The sequence below is a fragment of the Magallana gigas genome, chromosome 6, assembly GCF_963853765.1.
Source record: "Magallana gigas chromosome 6, xbMagGiga1.1, whole genome shotgun sequence".
Classification (NCBI taxonomy): Eukaryota; Metazoa; Mollusca; class Bivalvia; order Ostreida; family Ostreidae; genus Magallana; species Magallana gigas.
In genome coordinates, this window is record NC_088858.1 from 3,851,431 (window position 1) to 3,870,149 (window position 18,719).

Consider the following 18,719-nt stretch of genomic DNA (forward strand, 5'->3'; position numbering starts at 1 on the left):
ACATTGAAAATTAATAATATTGCTTGTTTCTGTCATTTTCATCTAAAAAACTTTCCGCATGAAAAATAGTTTCCTTGAAAACTTTTACATCACTGACCCCTATGTTTTATTATGTCAAAATAATACTGAATACATATCTAGGCAAACTGGATTAACCTTAAAAAATTCTTGATATTCAGATTCTTTTTATTTCAAATCAAATTTTAAATATTTTAGAAATTGTCCATTTTAATGCAAAAAGGTCACAAAAAATTAATGTACACATTTTTTCCATAATCCCTCTATTCAGTATGACCATTGTGCTTAAAAAAAACCCACTATTTGAAAAAATAAGTTTGCTTAATTAAAAATACTGACAACAAATCTTAATAATCAGGCTGAAATTGCATTTTAGGTGCAAAAGGTCAATTTAAATTTGCCATAACTCAGAGGGATGAACACTGACCACCCATTATCTTTGTATTTTTAAAGTATGTTTGTCTACAGATTTCAATGATATAGTTTGCAAGAAATTCTGATACAAGAACATCGAGGAGTGGAATACCTTAATAATCAATTTAGTTATTTTCTGCATTTCCCGATTTTAAGTCTACACATTTAATAAAAAAATAAATAAATAACTGCCGTCAGGTAAGCAGACAAATTGAGTAACGCGCGTTTGCGCGTTATGGTTTTTTCACTGCTCAGTTGACGGCAGTTATTGACACGACGAAGTCAAACAAAAATCATTTAAAGAGGTTCGCTTCTTAGGTTTTGGGTAGCCATTTTCTGCATCAAAAATTCTGCTGCAGCATCACATATTAATTCTTATACATAGAAATCAAAAATAAATTTTTCATCTGAAATCGTGTCTAGATCACTTTAATGCTTATATTTACATTCCCTCGCTGATAAAATCAATTATTTACTTCGACTGTTGAGTTGGGATCTTAAGCATGAAAATACAATCCATAAAAATTAACTGTTGTTGCATTTAGAGGCATTTAAAGATCACAGAATTTAATGGAAAATCAAAGTAGAATGTAAATATAGTTGGATAAACAAGAGTCACATGGCCCACATCGCTCACCTGGGCAACAATAGACGTAATAAAATCAGCTTTATGAGTCACATATATCAAAAAATATCTGGACAAGATAATTTTAATACATGTATTATAATTTATTATATTCTAATTTAGTATATATTATGTATGAAAAAAGTTCAATTTTTCCCTGGATACAAGTATTCTCATGTTTATTATTGAGCCCCTTTTGTAATAGGATGTTTTTATATAATTTATATCACATGTTGAGCAATGGGCATTGCAGTTCTCAAGAATATCTTAAACAACTGATCATATATGGGCTATTTATAAACTCACATCAAACTCTGAACCCCTTGTGAGGTCCAAGGATTGTTCAGGGGCCAAAGTCTAAACAATTTTAAGAATTAACAATGGACCTCCAATGTGGCCCCATCCTACTCCTGAAGATTACGATTTTGATAAAGAATCTTCACAAGGTCGCTTTTACTTAAGTAACAGCTTTTCTGGTCAAATGGTTTTTTGAGAAGATTTTTTAACGTTTACTCTACATATATCCGTATGTAAAAGTTCGACCCCCAGTTGGCAACACTCTACCCCCGAGGATCATGAATTGTTCAACCTTGAATCTACCTCACCCTACCTGAGGATGCTTCCTCACAAGTTTCAGATTTTCTGGTCAAATGTTTTTTGAGAAAAAAAAATTAAAAGATTTTCTGTATATATACCTATGTAAATATTTGACCCGTCCCTCCAACGTTGGGCCACCCTACCACCAAATAATGATTAGAACAAACTCGAATCTCGAAAAATTTGAGCCTCCATATTGGCCCTACCCTAATCCATGGGATCATGATTTAATCAAACTTGAATTTACATTATCTGAGGTTGCTTCCAAACAAGTTTGGACCTTTTCTAGTCAAATGGTCTATGAGAAGAAGATTTTTAAATATCTACTCTAGAGATTCATATATAAAAATTCGACCCCAAACGTGGTACCATCCTACTCCCGGGGGTCATGATCTGTACAAACTGGAATCTACACTACCTGACGATGATTCCACACAAGTTTAAGCTTTCTGGTCGATTGCTTTTTTGAAGTTTTTTTTTTAAATACCAACAAATTTTCAATAATTTTTAATTATTTCCCTTTTAAAATGAGGCGCTGTCCTTCATTTTAACAAATTTTGATTCCCTTTACTTAATGATGCTTTGTGCCAAGTTTGGTTGAACTTGGACCAGAGGTTCTGAAAAAGAAGTCGGAGATGTAAAAAGTTTACAGACAGACAGACAGACAAATGGACGTCGGACAAAAAGTGATAAAAAATTCCACTTGAGCTTTCAGCTCAGGTGAGCTAAAAACCCAATTGTAAGTTTACTTTTTGTATACTAACAGGTAAACATCTGCTTTCTTGATCATTAAGTTAATAAATGTTCAAAATCTAATTTACTTCCACATACCCTTTGATAATACAATAATTAATGTCACCGTGCCTTAAATTAAACTAATTACGGTATTTATATATTATGGAATTCATGTTACAAAATTCACCGTTCAAATTTTTTTAAAGAAAACATCATTTTTTCTAAACCTAAGAAACAATTGAAGTACCACAACAAACATAAACACACAGAGATTTCCAAATATGAAACTTAAATTTCAAACCGTAACATTTTTACTAGTATCTTTGAATTATGAATGCAGTAAAAGTACTTCTTGTAGGTATGCTAATGATTCACTCAGAAAGTGTACTGCATGCATCAAGTCAATTTAACAAAATCACTGTTAAGTTTTTGAACTACCTGCGTTTATATTTATCTATACAAAATTATTACAATTTAATACATTTAAGTTTTCACTGAACATTTGAACCTAAAACATGCCCCCACCAATATAATTATCTCTATAAAAATGAGTGGGCAGTATAAAAAAAAAGTAAATTCTCTGTTTAATGTTTAAATAAGTCACAATAATATCATTTACATGTGTCTTGAAATAACAACGTGAGCTATTTGTAACAGTTTGAAATTAATTAGTATCAGAAGCTCCTAATAAAACCAAATGCATGTAACTACTAAATAGGAATATGTACACAATAGCACAGGCAGCTGATGTCAACACATTTCTTAATATAGGCACATAATTTCTTGTGATATAATAAGTTTTATTATCATATTATCTAATAAAATTTTGTTTACGTCAGATGCTTGGGATAACATCATCGACGGTCGATGTGTCTCCTTAAGCTGCCTGCTCAATGTTGTTTATATTTGTCATCTTTGGGGATGCAGCACTGCTTCGGGTTTTCATACGTCGATTGAGTTTAAACCGGACAATTCCAGAAATCACCAAAGCTAACCACCCAAGAGTGCAAATCCACGAGGCTTTCTTGAATTAAAATTAACTTTATAACCGTAAATGCATTGACCGACTAATTTTATATCAATATCCGATATTAAAATGATAAAAATAATTTTTACATGCGTAATCCGCTTAGCAATGTGTTCCACGCTGTTTGGCTTTACCTGTGTAACTTCCATTTGGGTGTAAAAATGTCCTAGTTGGAAAACAATACCATTTTTCTTCATGGGGGCGTACTTGCAACTGAAAATACGTTATTTATTAAGTGTAACATAATTTTGATTTAAGCAGTTAATGTATTACACGGCCATGAAGTAAACGATAATAAAACCATGTTTTAATGATAAATTCTAACGTTATGAGACATATCTTTAAGAATGCTTTATCTGAAGAAGAACATATAGTTTTGGAGGGTGGACTTTTAACCTTTTATAATACTGGTAAGGTTTATCCTGGGTAAGGGTTGCACAGAATTCACTGAATCCAACACTAATGATACAGGAAGAGGTAATCATGACAATGGTTACCAAGGAGTTGATTAAAATGAATGGTTTAACCCACATCTTGGACCTATGATGCGAAAAATAAGAAAAAATCAAAATCATATATACATGTATCATTTAAACGATATAATGCCTTCTTTGGTGATTCATTAGGGATATGAAGGTAGCGACATTGCAGAAAAAAACATAACCCGCCTTATTGTTTATATTAACATCTTTCTTTTAACTAATTACTGAATTGATTATGAAAAGTTAGTAAAATTCACAAAAATACTGTTAATGAACAAAAGTACGTTAGCTAAAAGAAACAGCAAAATTGGCTCCTGTGGTAATTTGAGTCTCTGAGTATTTCGTGCAGTCCTTGATATTTCTTAGGTCGCTGTAGGTTTCGACCAATCGGAAAACAGGGCGTGTCAATTTCAGTCTTGTCAGTTTCTTGTCAATTTCAGTCACTGTAGATTTCGACCAATCGATAAATGGGGCGCGTATATTTCAGTCTGGCTGTTTCTATATATAAATAAATGTCTTTCAAAAAGTATTGTATAACCTTTCATTTTGCCTAGTTCAAGATTCAAAGTGATCCTGGTATACTAGTAATAAGGACAAACGGAGCTCCTCCTGCAGAAGTCTTCTTACCGTGTATAAATTTAGTCAACTATATTCGGTTTAATCATTATTTTAATTAAACCAAGAAGAAACATAATAATTTAGTACTTAAAAGCAAATAGTAATAAATGAATATCTTCAAGCAATTACTATTTTGGGATTTTTTTGGCGAAACTAATGTAGAGAGGGGATCATTCGCCCCCGTTTTATTTTTGACACTTCCGCCCTCGTTTTAAACGGACAATTTTATGACTTGGCGAATTCAAAACAATTATTAAATAACTGTGTTAATTCAAAAGAGTAAAATGTTTACAGCACTGTGTGTGGGAGAATTCAAGAGGGGTCAAAATTGTTTGCAATTAAGTAGGGCTAAAAATAAACAAAACCACGGGGCGAGAATAACCGTGTATACAGTTATCCGACCAGAGTTAGCGATTTTTTCACAGTCACATGAAAGCAGTTACTATTCCGGTAAATATTTATGTTTTCTTCTCTTTCATGAGCATTAATTTTTAATTATCCAACAGAAGAAAAACCATAAGAAAAAAATATTAGAATGTTTAACTTTATTTTTGGTATAAACTAGAATTTGTTGAGTAATAGTTAGGAAAATAAGAGACTGTTGATATCATTTTAATGCACGGAAGATATGATAGTTCATAGCTAAATCATTTTCCTATCGGGCGATTTATAAGTTTGATTTTTGTACGGGAATAGATATTCATTTATCCTTCCTTTAAAGGGACTTGGACACGATTTGAGCTCAAAATTTTCAAAATTTATTTTTTCAATTTTTATGTCTAGAATTGTTAATATAGATGTTTTCAATGCTTTGACAAAATTTGAAAGTCAAATATCAAGTTACAAGCGAATTACAGAGGTTAGAATTCTTTGTTTTGTAAACAAAGCTCGAGTTCTGTTAATGTTTACATATTTGTTGTATTGGTATATGTTTCAATCTAATGTTGTTGTTTGTTGTGATGAAATTATTTATAAACCCATTGAATCAGTCTATCTTGTTTCCACAAGTTATTTGGATAAAGAAATGGCAATTTCGTTACTTTACTGTATTTGTAAACAAATATAAGACTCGAGCTTTGTTTACATAACAACGACTTCTGTCCCCTATATCTCTGTTGTAACATGACTTCTAACATTTAAACTTTGGTGAATCATTCAAAATACAAAAGTAAATTAGTTTATACATAAATCAAAAATCATTTGAAATTGTGTCCAGGTCCCTTTAAAAGCATAAAGTATATTATCTTCTTTTTCTTTCTATTTGCATGAAAATAACTGCCAGAGAGAGAGAGAGAGAGAGAGAGAGAGAGAGAGAGAGAGAGAGAGAGAGAGAGAGAGAGAGAGAGAGAGAGAGAGACTCACTCACGTTATAGATGGATCTTTTTGCGATTTGTAAATGACATATAAATTGAAAACTCCCATTCCAAAGGCGTAGACAATACAGACAAAGACACCAAAATACAATGGAAAATCACAGTTTGTCTTGGTACCGGAACTCAAATTAAACGTTGATTTATCATAGGGCTCTAGTGTTCCATAGAGAAGACATTCTTTGAACTCATTCTACAAAAAACCCCATGAAAATACATTTCTTATGAGTTGATATAACAGACAGAAGCCCAAATAAGAAATGCATTTGAAGTCCAAGGAATTTTTGAAAAAGAACACTGATATAAGTCCTTAAATAAACGCACAAATATTTTTCACCAGAAGAAACTCATTTAATAAAATGCTAAAACATTTGATCAGTTCAGCAAAGTATAACGTATTCCACCTTAAATACTTACTTGGCTGATTCCTATTGGTATGGAAATGAAGCAAAAATGAAGAAATATAAAAGAGTGTTGACAATTAAATGAACATCAACAGAAGCCATTGTCCTTTTTTATCATATGTCCACCTGTTTCAATGAGTTGGATCTACGAGAAATGGACAAAAAAGTAATGAATACGAGAAACGGAAAGTGAAAAAGTGGAACAAAAATGGTCACAACAAAGAGAGCACAGGTTTAACTCAATATTTCATGTGAAAAACGATTCATCAATTACACAGTTCGAAATATTGCTCTTAATCAAAGTCCAATCAAAAGGTCGCATTGCTGTTAAAAAATAAATGTTGCCTTTTACAATACGTGCAATATTGTAGCGGGCGGAAACACATTAATCGTATAAGTATTGCAATTCTTAAACTTTGACATCATACACAAGGAAGTTGAATACCGTTGGTCACCGAGATTTCGTGGCGCTTTGGCAAATGTTTATGGCATTGATTTCCTTCTCTGATATTATATTATCAACTTTTAGGACATGCACGTACTAGCACAGCATATTTTTTTTAAAGTGGGCATGGGGGGGGGGGGGGGGGTTAAAAAAGTGGAGGGGCTAATTGCTTTGTACATTTATTTTTCTGTAGTATATTTTAGTGTGGACTTTTTTTTTATTAATTTTCTATTAATTAAAATTTTTATATAAAACTAATTATCTGTAGTGCAAACAAAACGAATTGCAGATTTTCGTAATTTTATCTCGAGCTAATTATCTGTACATGTAAATCTAAATATATTTGCGGAACTTAGCTTTGTCAGTGATAACTTTCAGTTGTAAATACATGTAAATGTTTTATTATAGTGACATGTGTATGTCAAAAGTATAGTACAATATAATATTATACATCATCGAATTACACCCGGCCCATTGTCACTTTGAAATCTTAGAATATGCAAATATAGTACTAGTATATACATTTGATTGAGTGCATGAGTTTACTTTGATTTGTACAGATAAGTTTGTCTAACCGAATAAATCAAATTGAGATATTTGGCAGTTTGTCTTTGATTTTTTTCAATAATAATATTCAAGTTGACAGTCTCATCTAGGTTTTTACCTAAGTTTCCACTATGAAAGAAAGAGTTTCTATTGTTTTCGTAGAATTTGTAATCAAAAATGAAATGTTTTTCATCTTCAATTGAACTGCTTTTACACAAAACGTAACAACGTTTTTGAACGGCCAGTTTCGACTCTGAGAGGAAGGATTCCACATCTGAATTGTGTCATCAAAGGCCGTTGAATTTGAAAAACCCAAGGTATGCCGTTCACACACAGGTATGTCTAAAATGTAGGAAACATGATCATAGCAGTAATGAAAGATCATAGTTATAGTGAAAAAACAATACAGTCATCTTTAGATATTAATAGGTTGCATGGAAAAATATTATCAAGATAACAACGACCACTTAATGTATTTTCATTTCAACAAAATTAAATGACAATTTAAACAACTACCAGTATTTACTAAATTCCGGTCCTGATATTTTTTTTTCTTTTTTTTTTTTTTTACATTTTTTTTTACAAAGAATTTTTTTAAAACAAACTTCAATTTTGAATTTTTTTTTTTTTTTACATTTTTTTTTTACATAGAATTCTTTTTAAACAAACTTCAATTTTGAAATACTTCCTGTAATTTTTATAATTTTTTCTGGAGATACAAAACTATAGTGGTTTTCCTAAAAAATAAACATTGTTTTAATAAAACAAAAAAGAGAGCACAGATCCAATCTCCACAGCCGATTCCGAACACATCACGACAGTGACATTAACACGTTGTATTGTCCGACGAAATAAAGGTAAGAAATGATATTATATAGCACGTGGATGTCCAATGGTGCTGTGTCTCGAGACATTACAGCGCCCCGGATTCTGAGGCGCCTATTGTGTGCAAACCAGACAATCCCAGATATGACGCCAGGCGCTATCCATCCTGCCAAGAGTACAAATCCATGACGCTGTCTTTAATTGAAATTATGAATTTTAATCTGCTATGTTGAATATGAAGTAGATGCAAGTGTAGTTCTTTTTTTATGCTACATTATTCATAATTGAACCGACATTTAAAAACATATTTGAAAATACCTGTGTAACATTGATAGAGTGGTAAACATTTCCAAAGGAGTCAATATTGCTGGTTTAAACGTCAAATATCTTCTGGCGTCAGGATCATGAAGCAATCTTAGACTTAAATAAAAAATTGTATACAGTCTTAATGTCTCTTGATTAAAAACACTACAAAATTAAAATGTATCAAAAGTGTATTGATATGAATTTGTTATTACAATGTTCAATGGTCATATTTCATCGTCATATAAGGATAAAGAATAATTTTTAAACCGGAATGAAATTTCGACTTAAGTCTGAAATTGCTTCATGATCCTGACGCCTGATTTAGGGCTTTGTCACTGCTATGCAATTAGATTTAGTTGAACATGAAATTAATCATGTTTTTGTCGTCTATCAAGAAACTTCCGCTTAAATATAATTCAAAACAATAACAGTATGCGGATCTATGGAAATTAAAATGTTTCTCCTATTTGCCTCGCACAGATTTTCATTTTTATTGTATTATTTTCCATTTGTGTTGTATTGTTTCATTTCTATAAGCATTATGAAATTTTCTTTGTCGTCGTAGAAATTTTTATTTGTTCTTTTTTTGTACCGAATAAATTCAATTTGTTTTGTATAATTTTTAGATGTGGTTGTTCTTAAATTTTTATTTGGTTTTTATGATTCTTTTATTTTCATTTTTATTGTTAAGTTTTATATATTTTTTTATTTGTATAATTATATTTGTATTGTATGATTTTTTATTTTACTGTTTCTTAGGAATTGTTTGTTTTGATTTTTTTTTTTTTTTTACAAATAATGTCATTGCTGTGACATTATCTTTCATCAAAATGGGTAGCCTCTGGAGGGGGTGTTAATGATATTTTATACAAGGTCTTCTGTATTTTGCAGGAAATTCGTTTATTGATAATGTATTGAAAGGGTGTGTTAAGGAATTTTGGTTCATTCATGGGTAAATGATCTGTAACTCGTGAATGTACGTGCTCGTGTCACAATTTTGTATTCAGATAGAGATATAACTGCATGGGTTAAGATAAATGCAATTGAAATAACAATTAAAGTTTTAAATAATGAAAATATTTGAGTAGACCAGTTAATAAGACACTGGCAGGACTGAAATTGGCTTGCCCTGTTAATCGATTGGTTGAAACCTACAGCGACCTAAGAAAGATCACGAACTGCACGAAATAATCATGATGATGTCAGACTAAAAGTCCCCCAAGAGACGATTTGGCTGTTTCTTTAGCTAACGTACTCGTGTACATTAATAGTAATTTAGTGAAATTTTACTAACTTGTCATAATCAATTTATTAATTAGTTAAATGAAAGATGTTAATGAAAACAATAAAATGCTTTCTTTGATGATTTAAGCAGATTATGAAGGTTATTAAGGTAGCGATCATTGCGAAAAATATTTGTATTTTTCTGCAATGTCGCTACCTTCATATCCCGAATGGATCACCAAAGAAAGCATTTTATTGATTGAGTGTTAACATTACAGAGCAATTTATGCAGAACCCAGTTCGTCAGATATAATGTACTTAACAAATGAATTCATTTGAAACAAAGTAAACAATTCCAATATACAATTTAAGGTCTTATTTCTACGACACCCTGCGTCCATGATAATTCTTTTCCGAGGACATGAACATAATGTTATTTACACACCACTAATCGAATGCGACAACACATCGTGAGTCAACTAATCGAATACAGTTTGTCTGGTACTTAATGTATAGTCATTTGCATTGTGCGGCTCCAGAGCACCGTATAGTAGTCAAACTTAGACTGAATCTAGAAAATAGTTTAATTCCACATATAATTAACTTCCATTTAGAGGTAAAAGGAATATCAGGTAAAACGTATAAAAATAAGTAAAACAAAAGTTTACTTCAAAACTGTAGGTCATGGGTTCGAATCCCGGTGAGGACGATGAAATTTTGAACTTTCCTCCAAAATTTTCTAAAACGTATTGTAAAACGTATTTTTTGGTGGAATACTGTTAAAGAAAATTCTAAACCGGTGAAAGTATTTCAATTATAATATACTTTAATCCACATTAATATCGACAGATGTTCCTTAGTTACCACCTTAAGGGGATGGGAGGGTGGCTTTGAATTTCTCTCAGGTTGGGATACATAAATCCTATTAGTTTATTTTCCCCTTTAACTATTTGACTTAGTTTTGCATTCAAGCGAATATATACACTTATATATTTCTTAATGAAATATGTATGTATTTATCATTCCAACATGATATTTAGGAAATTTTCTTCAACTCAGAGATGAAAAGTCCCCAAGGTGTTTGGGTCTATAACGATAACTCTTACCTGAGGAACTTTCATACCAAATAAAATTTAAAATATTTTTTGTTTTCATTTGCATTTATTTTCATTCAATTTTTTATGTCACATTTATTTAAATACATTTTCTTATAACATAAAGCAGCTTTTTCAGATGATTTGTGAACAGAGTAAGAAAATATGAGAAATTGTGTTTTGGAGAAATACTAAAAAAAATGCAATAATAACATTTTTGAATGTTAAGAAGTGTAATATTTTTTTTAGATGTCCGAAAGAAATATCCATCATATGACAAAAAAAATTCTCTCAATTTGTTAATAGTTAACTTTTTTAAAATTATTTTACAAAAACATGGAAAAACATTAAAAATTCTTTAAAAATACCTAGAATATCCCTATCATCATTTTAATATTTGATAAGGATATGTTTTGTGGTCTTCTTTTGAAAATTGGAATAAACTGTGGGTGTATAGAGCCACCTTACATGCGTCTTTTTTTTTTAAACATTTCAATTAGATGTTATTCTGGAAGTTCACATTTTAAAGAACAGCGCAATTGTACATCATCATTCAGACAGGTCCTTATAATCAGCACACTTTTGTAAGATTATTTTTTCACTTAAAATAATTAATTATTAAAGCAGCACAGTTTTAAGTATTTCCCAATGATTTTGTGATCTGCTTCCTTTGGCATCAATTACAACCACTATACCCTATTACTATCAGTCAACCTGCTTTGACGAGCTGTATCCAAACGAGTTCAAGATATAGACAAAATATGAACAAAAAAAGTAACGGGAAAAAAGGTTCAATTCAGTAGTTCGCGTGCGAAATAATTATGAGTTCTGCAGTTTGAAATATTCCTCTTCATTGAATTCTCATCGAAAGTTGGCACAGTATAATCTTTTCCTGGTACTCTATACTATATAAGATATTGTAAGGAGAGGACACATATAGTTGTAGAGGTATCGGAAGTTCTTAAACGTTGGTATAATTCACAAGGAAGTTTATGTGTTAATCAGAGGTTTTGGCATTTTTACGATATTGATTTCCTGCTAATATAAATGTAGTACATTGCGACTTGTCTGGATATGCAGGCACGTAGCCTCTTTTTTTTGTTAAAGTCGAGGAATTAGAATAAAAAAATGGATGGGTCAATAAGCGTATACTTTTATTTTTTCTATTGTAAGTATTAGAAAAGACATTTTTTTCATCAGATTTGAGGACCCAGGCTAGGTACATGTACCTTTCCAGATCTACCACATCACTCTATGTACGTATGTACCTGAGTAAACATGAACGCCTGAGGTACACGTTCAAATTACGGTAAAGTTATCTCAAAGATATGCCAGTTTATGTTTTCCTGCAAGGAAAATGTAATTTTGACTTTAAAAATTTGTAATTAAGGTGGGGAATTGCATAATCCTTGAAATGTATTCATCATGGGAGAAAAAGCAACAGCTTTTTGAATGTGTTTGGAATTTAACACAATGTTCATGTCATGTTGTAAATTTTGAATTAACTGGGTGGGTGTGAATACAAAATTTACAACATGACACTCGTATTGAACTCAACAATGGACGGTAAAGAGGGAAACAAGCCAGATGATACAAAACCTGGCCTCAGGATCATGAAGCAATTTCAGACTTTGGTCAACATTTTAATCAGGCATAAAATAATGGTTTACTTTGCTTCATGATCCTGGGGCCTGTTTTAATCCTTGTTGGTTTTTTTAAAAATATTTTTTTTAATCATAAACACAATAATTAATAAGTTGACAACGTACACCAAATATATACGACCAACAGTAAACAGAGTTTGTTTGTTTGTGTGTTTTTTTTTTTACAAATATCCTTCACAATTAAAAATACAACGTACTCGTAAATGTTTCAGACCGACAGAGAAAATTGAAAATCTTTTAAAGGAGTTTTTCCATAATCATTAATTATCAATTGTTTTAAAAATATACACACAATTAAAGCTGCTTGGTCAGATTTTATATCAAGTTAATTCACACACACACACACACACACACACACACACACACACACACACACACACACATATATAAAAAAAAATAATATATATATATATATATATATATATATATATATATATATATATATATATATATATATATATATATAACTATAACTTAAGAAAACATAATCATAGCAGGAATAAGAAAACATAATTAAGTTTGATTTCGTTCAAATTGAAATTTTATTTAATAATAAGTTTTATATACGGCAAATATAATTATATGACAAACTTTGAAGTTAATATATTAAGCATGTATTAAATAAGTGAACAAAATGCATTGTTTAAAATTATAAATGTGTATTACATAATAATAAATGTGTATTACATTATGATAAATGTGTATTACATAGTGATGAATGTGTATTACACAATGATAAAGGTGTATTACACAATGATAAATGTGTATTACATAATGATAAATGTGTATTACATAATGATAAATGTGTATTACACAATGCGACAGAATTTTGATCATTGAAAAAGACTAACTATATTTATAACTGCATTTTGCAAACAGTGTTATTATCGCTAAATTGACGCCATCAATGCACATAATGTTTATTCTTGCTGAGGAAAAGAACATTTGAGCGATAACATGAAAATAAAAACGATAAATAAAGAACAATATTCAATGAAAACAATAATATGCATTCTAAAAAAATCAAGTTTAACTGACTTTTTATATCCATTTTCAACAATTGCAAATTGTTATTAAAAATGACAACCTTGATTAACTCACAACTGAATTTCTTTGTGTTATATAAAGTATGCTAGTATATAAGACTTTTTTACAGTATGTAATCATTATGCCAACTTGTTGAATAAATACACCTAAATACTGTTCTCAAAATACTTCACAGATATTAATCATTGATTTAACAATAAAAAAGTGAGCACAGATCCCATCTTCACAGCTGACCACGAGTATATTTTCTTCCAAAGAGACAGTGACTTAACATTATGTTGTGTTGTCCAAGAACGCACATATGTTACCAGTTTTCTTTCAATATCAGCACACATGTGCCTACACAAGTCCATTGGTGGATGTCCATCATGTTCACGCAGTCGGCTCAATGGTGGAAATATTTGCTGTGTCTGAAGACATTGCAGCGCCCTGGGTTCTTAGTCGCCTGTTGAGTGCAAACCGGACAATTCCAGATATGACCAGTGCCAACCAGCCAAGGGTACAAATCCACGATGCTGTCTTTAATTAAATGATTTTTGAAATGAAAATTATTTCAGGTATTGCTGAATTTTAGGAAAGTCAAGCTGTTCTTTAAAATTTACCTGTGTAACATTGATATAGGCGTAAAAGTGTCCTAATGAGACAATATTGCTGGTACCATCGAGCCGTAACTTCTGATTTTGGGCTTTGTCACAGCTACGAAATACAGTTACAAGAAATCAATCTTCGTACCAACTAAATCATTCAAAATTGCAATATCGTCCATCAAGAAACTGTTCCCGCGAGTGTAATGCAGGGGGGTATGGTCATGATTTTGTCAAAAATTATTTTTCCGATTTTAATGTTTACAATGCTTCAGTGAGGCATTTTCAATAGGCAACCAAAATTTAAGTGTCAGTCGTTGAGATATGGGCGAGTTACAAAGCTTACAATTCTTGGCTATGTAAACAAAGCTGTTGTTTACATTTTGATTGTTGAAGTCAAAATTCCAGTTTGAGACCCAAATTGAATGTTTTTAACGGAAGGAACTGTATATTTATGCTTAAAATGAATAAGAAGATCAACAAATCAGCTTGAAAAGGATTTTTTACTGATTTATTGAACCTTTGCAATTGTAAACAAAAACACGGCACGAGTCTTGTTTACATAACAAAGAAATATATCTTGTTTATAACTCTTCGGCTGACTCTCAAATTTCATTTGATCATCAGAAATGCATTCTTAAAGCATTGTAAATAATAAAAACAGAAAAATAGAATTTCATCAAAATCGTGACCATGCCTCATTTAAGTAATTTTCTCTTTTATCTGACATTCAAATGGAGTATTTTTCGCTTCTTGTTCTTTAATTTTAGCTATTTGGTAAACTGCCATGTTACATACAGGATTTACAAAGTTACAGTCTGTGTATGTTGTACACAGATAGCCATGCTATGACCTTGAATTGCTAGTATTAAATATTGGTCACTATGATACTTATGTATACCTAGGTACTGCGCACTGAATGGTGGTAATGATAACTAACAGAATGAACTCTGTGACTCTTGTAGCACTGCGTAGTATTCCTAAATGATGTTATAAAACCAGGTGAATAATACGGGCATAATAATATCCAAATTGAGAGTTTAAAAACAAGTGTCATATTTGGCGATTCTGTGTCTGCAACGATAGCTCTGGTACTCTATATTGAGTCATGTATTGTATGTTCTATATATTAACCTTTGTAACCTTTTATGCCATGTATGAATGAATGTATTATGAGTAAGTGATGCCTCATAACTAGGTGGGGGACTCCGAGACTCAGGACTCGGAGACTCAAATCCTGCATCCGTACTCTTTGATAGACAGTTTTGTTGCTTTATTTAGAAATAAAATATTGATCTAAAATTTGAACACTAAATGTTCACTCATGATCGTAGTAAATGGGCCGAACTAGTCAGAACTGTCCATCATAAGTAAAATCTTATATATACCCATGTGAAATGAGGTTGAGGAGACTCTTTGATTTGGACTGCTTTTAATTGTTGTAATTTTAACTGTACGATCACGATTGTTAATAAACTATTGGTGAAAGAAGTACTGGACTTCGTGGTTACTGAGCTTGAGTAGCATCTCCAGGAGATAACTAAAGTTTGAAGGCTTACAATGTATCAGGGTACTCTTTCAAGTTTGCAATCACAAATACCTCAAAAGAATTTCCGAGCAAAGTATCTATACAAATCTTATACTAGTACTGTCAAATGAAAAAAAATGAAAGTTGAGCCCAGCCATTTCTTAGTTAAAACAAATACATTTTGGGGTAAACTAAGATTTCCTTTCATATTCACTTTTATTACATGTTGGTTATGAATGCCAAAATATGTCAAAATATATATATCTACCAACAGAGAGTATTTCAGTGCACATAATTACTAATGTCTCGATGTTTATTGTTTGTCATACTCTAGTACATTGTAAACGATATTTTCTCTTCGATGTAACTGATTATACAATTTATACAATATTCGAAATTTCGCAAAGAATATAATTAAATTGGCAATTTAAAATCCAAAACATTCCGATATTCTAGTACTAGTAATTGAAATGTGATGTAGACTTTTCATGCTTGAATTCAACACAAAGTTTTCCTATTAAAGCTTGAAATGATCCTTTCTAGGCTATAAATATGATTCTAATACATATCTTTATCAAATAATAAATTATTCAAAATATACACTTCAGCTCAAAAGTACTTACAAGTGTAAAATTCATTGTTGAATCACCGGCACTTGACATTACATGTATCTATATTTCTAAATAATAAAGCATTATACACCCTACCTACATGTAAAAACGTTGGGTTTTTTTAGGTATGGATACATCTTTTTATAATAAGAAAAAAATACATGTATATATACCGTCAAGTGCCTGTGGGTTGACCAACTGACCTTGAGTAGTACTGGTAAGGCTTGTCCTGGGTCAGTGAGTCACACAGTTCTCTGAACCCCACACTGACGATGCAGGAGGAGACAAACATGACGGCGGTCACCAGAGAGTTGAGGAGAATGAACGGCATCACCCACATCTGGGACCTGTAATGCAATATACGCGGAGAGTCCAGGATATAGTTCCATATGGCACCACACATTCATATATAAAGATAAGTTTGGTAAAATATGGGCTTTTTTGTTAGGAGACGTATCAAAGACTCATTCCAGTTTGTGCATAGAATTGCAAGTTCCGGACACTTTGCAAAATATGACTTCCACAAATAAATTGACCCCACACTCAAAATGCCCAAAATGTATCATTTGGTGCATAAATAACGTGTATATTCTAATTACGAGAAAAAAATCAAAATAATAGGAATCGGGTGGGAATAACGAGATACAAAGATGCAATTAAATGTAATTGGTTAATTTGAAATGATCTAATAAGACAGAACACAGACTTACGAAATTGACGGATCTTTTTGTGACTTATAAATGGCGTAGGAATTGTAGATTCCCATCCCCAAAGCGTAGAAAATACAGACAAACACACCGACATAGATGGGGAAATCACAGTTTGCCTTGGAACTGAAGCTCAGTGTATAGTGAGTAGCATTAAACGGCTTCAGTGAACCGTACAGCACACATCCCTTGGACTGAATCTAGAACACAGTTCAATTCAACTCATGATTAACTTCTTATTTACCCCTGATAATGTTCGACATTATAAGAGAAACGGTAAAACGTAAGTAATATCTGTTAAAGAAACATTTCAAACGAATGGAACAATTATAATTTTAGTTGGTTTGTCCAAAATATCTGTTTTGTGGTAACTGATAAAAGACACGTTTTTCTTAAGATTTTCCCAAAATAAAATGATCGGTCTGCAAAATACCCATTAGTCTTTTTGTTTCTCTTTGTAGTTTTTCCTTTAACCCTCATATCGTCCATATTGAACGCTATCGTGGTATAATTTTTAAGAGACCACACATACATGGTCTTTCTTTGATGATAAAATATACACAGATATACATGTACATACAGTCTGGACGCCTTTAGAAGAAACTGATAACATCAAATTGACTTGAATCCACAAATTGAAGCAAATGGGTCGTAAAACAAATGCTGATATAGCTCAGTTACTTTATCTAAATGTTGCAAAGTGAAATTAGGTAATGTTTTTAATTTTTCAATTTGTAACTGATCAAGAATAACTGCCATTGTTTTGCTCTAATTATAGATGGAAATAGATGGATTCAAATAAGGCATGTACATGTATGTTTAATGTTTTACATCTGTATCGCTTTGCATAATTAGAAATTAATTTGGCGGGAGAACGAATGGGGAGTAAGAAGTTGAAAAAGCCCAGCCGCTGACATTGCATGCAGAAATAAAAACCTTCTAAAAACACCACTTGTACCATGCACCATGTACTTCATTATATGTATACTGTAAACAGATACTGTTTTAGACGCATTTTAAGAAAATTATATATATCCATCAGCAGATTGGTTGAAATGTACTCACATCAGTGACTCCTATTGGTATAGATATTGCAAATCCACAAACAAAAATAAAGAAATATAACAACGTGTTTACACACAGCTGAACATCAAAAACAGCCATCGTCCACGATCACCGTATCACGGTGTGTAAATTAAGGGGCGTATCTAAGTATACATGTACGTACACAACACCGAGCCCGAGAATGTAAGGTTAACCTGTCTACTTGGAAATCAGTAACGATTATAGTGCACGGAATGCATTTGTTCATATCGTTTGTTTGAAACTTTTTATTTTTCCAGGGGTTTTTAAATGGTATTAATTGTCATACTTAGCTCAATATATATATATAGCTTTGGCCGGTTTATATTGACCATCACTACCTTAATTTTTCAGGATTAAAATAATCTTTTCGTTACAAATTTAAAAGTTATAGAATGACGACAAAACACGATTGCCTGATCACGTTAAATTTTAAATTGCATTTTATTATATAGAGAAGAATTTGGCCATATTATGAAATAAGAAATTGTAAAACCCGCTTTATGCAATAAAACGTAGTAAGAAACAAAACACGTCATTATCGACGTACTTTTGTTTATATTTATATCTATGCCTAAAATGTGTCAACCAAGTGGTTTCAATTCTCTAAAAAAAAAAACCCCCACAAACACACACCCTCCGAAATTAAAAAAAAACCCCCAAAAAACCCAAAAACAATTAAACCAAAAGAAACCAAAATATCAGACAAAAGATTTAAAGGCAAAAATATACCTTTATAATCCAATGTAGGTGACCATTCGTTAA

At 31.5% G+C, this 18,719-nt stretch overlaps 1 protein-coding gene and 1 long non-coding RNA gene across 2 annotated transcripts; both read right to left on the minus strand.

Annotated features, from left to right (window-relative positions):
* Positions 1–3,226: 3,226 nt before the first annotated feature.
* On the minus strand, positions 3,227–6,073 carry LOC105339550 (uncharacterized). Its single transcript, XR_010715215.1, has 4 exons — positions 5,883–6,073; positions 3,813–3,956; positions 3,551–3,629; positions 3,227–3,413 (listed from the first exon to the last, which is right to left on the minus strand). It is a non-coding gene; the product is annotated as an uncharacterized lncRNA (long non-coding RNA).
* Positions 6,074–13,738: 7,665 nt separating this feature from the next.
* Positions 13,739–18,107, minus strand: LOC105339551 (transmembrane protein 179B). The gene is made up of 5 exons (XM_011445128.4): positions 17,937–18,107; positions 16,875–17,071; positions 16,368–16,511; positions 14,044–14,137; positions 13,739–13,960 (listed from the first exon to the last, which is right to left on the minus strand). The coding sequence occupies exons 1-5, from the start codon at positions 18,033–18,035 to the stop codon at positions 13,814–13,816; spliced, it is 681 nt and encodes a 226-aa protein (XP_011443430.2). The 5' UTR covers positions 18,036–18,107; the 3' UTR covers positions 13,739–13,813.
* Positions 18,108–18,719: the final 612 nt, after the last annotated feature.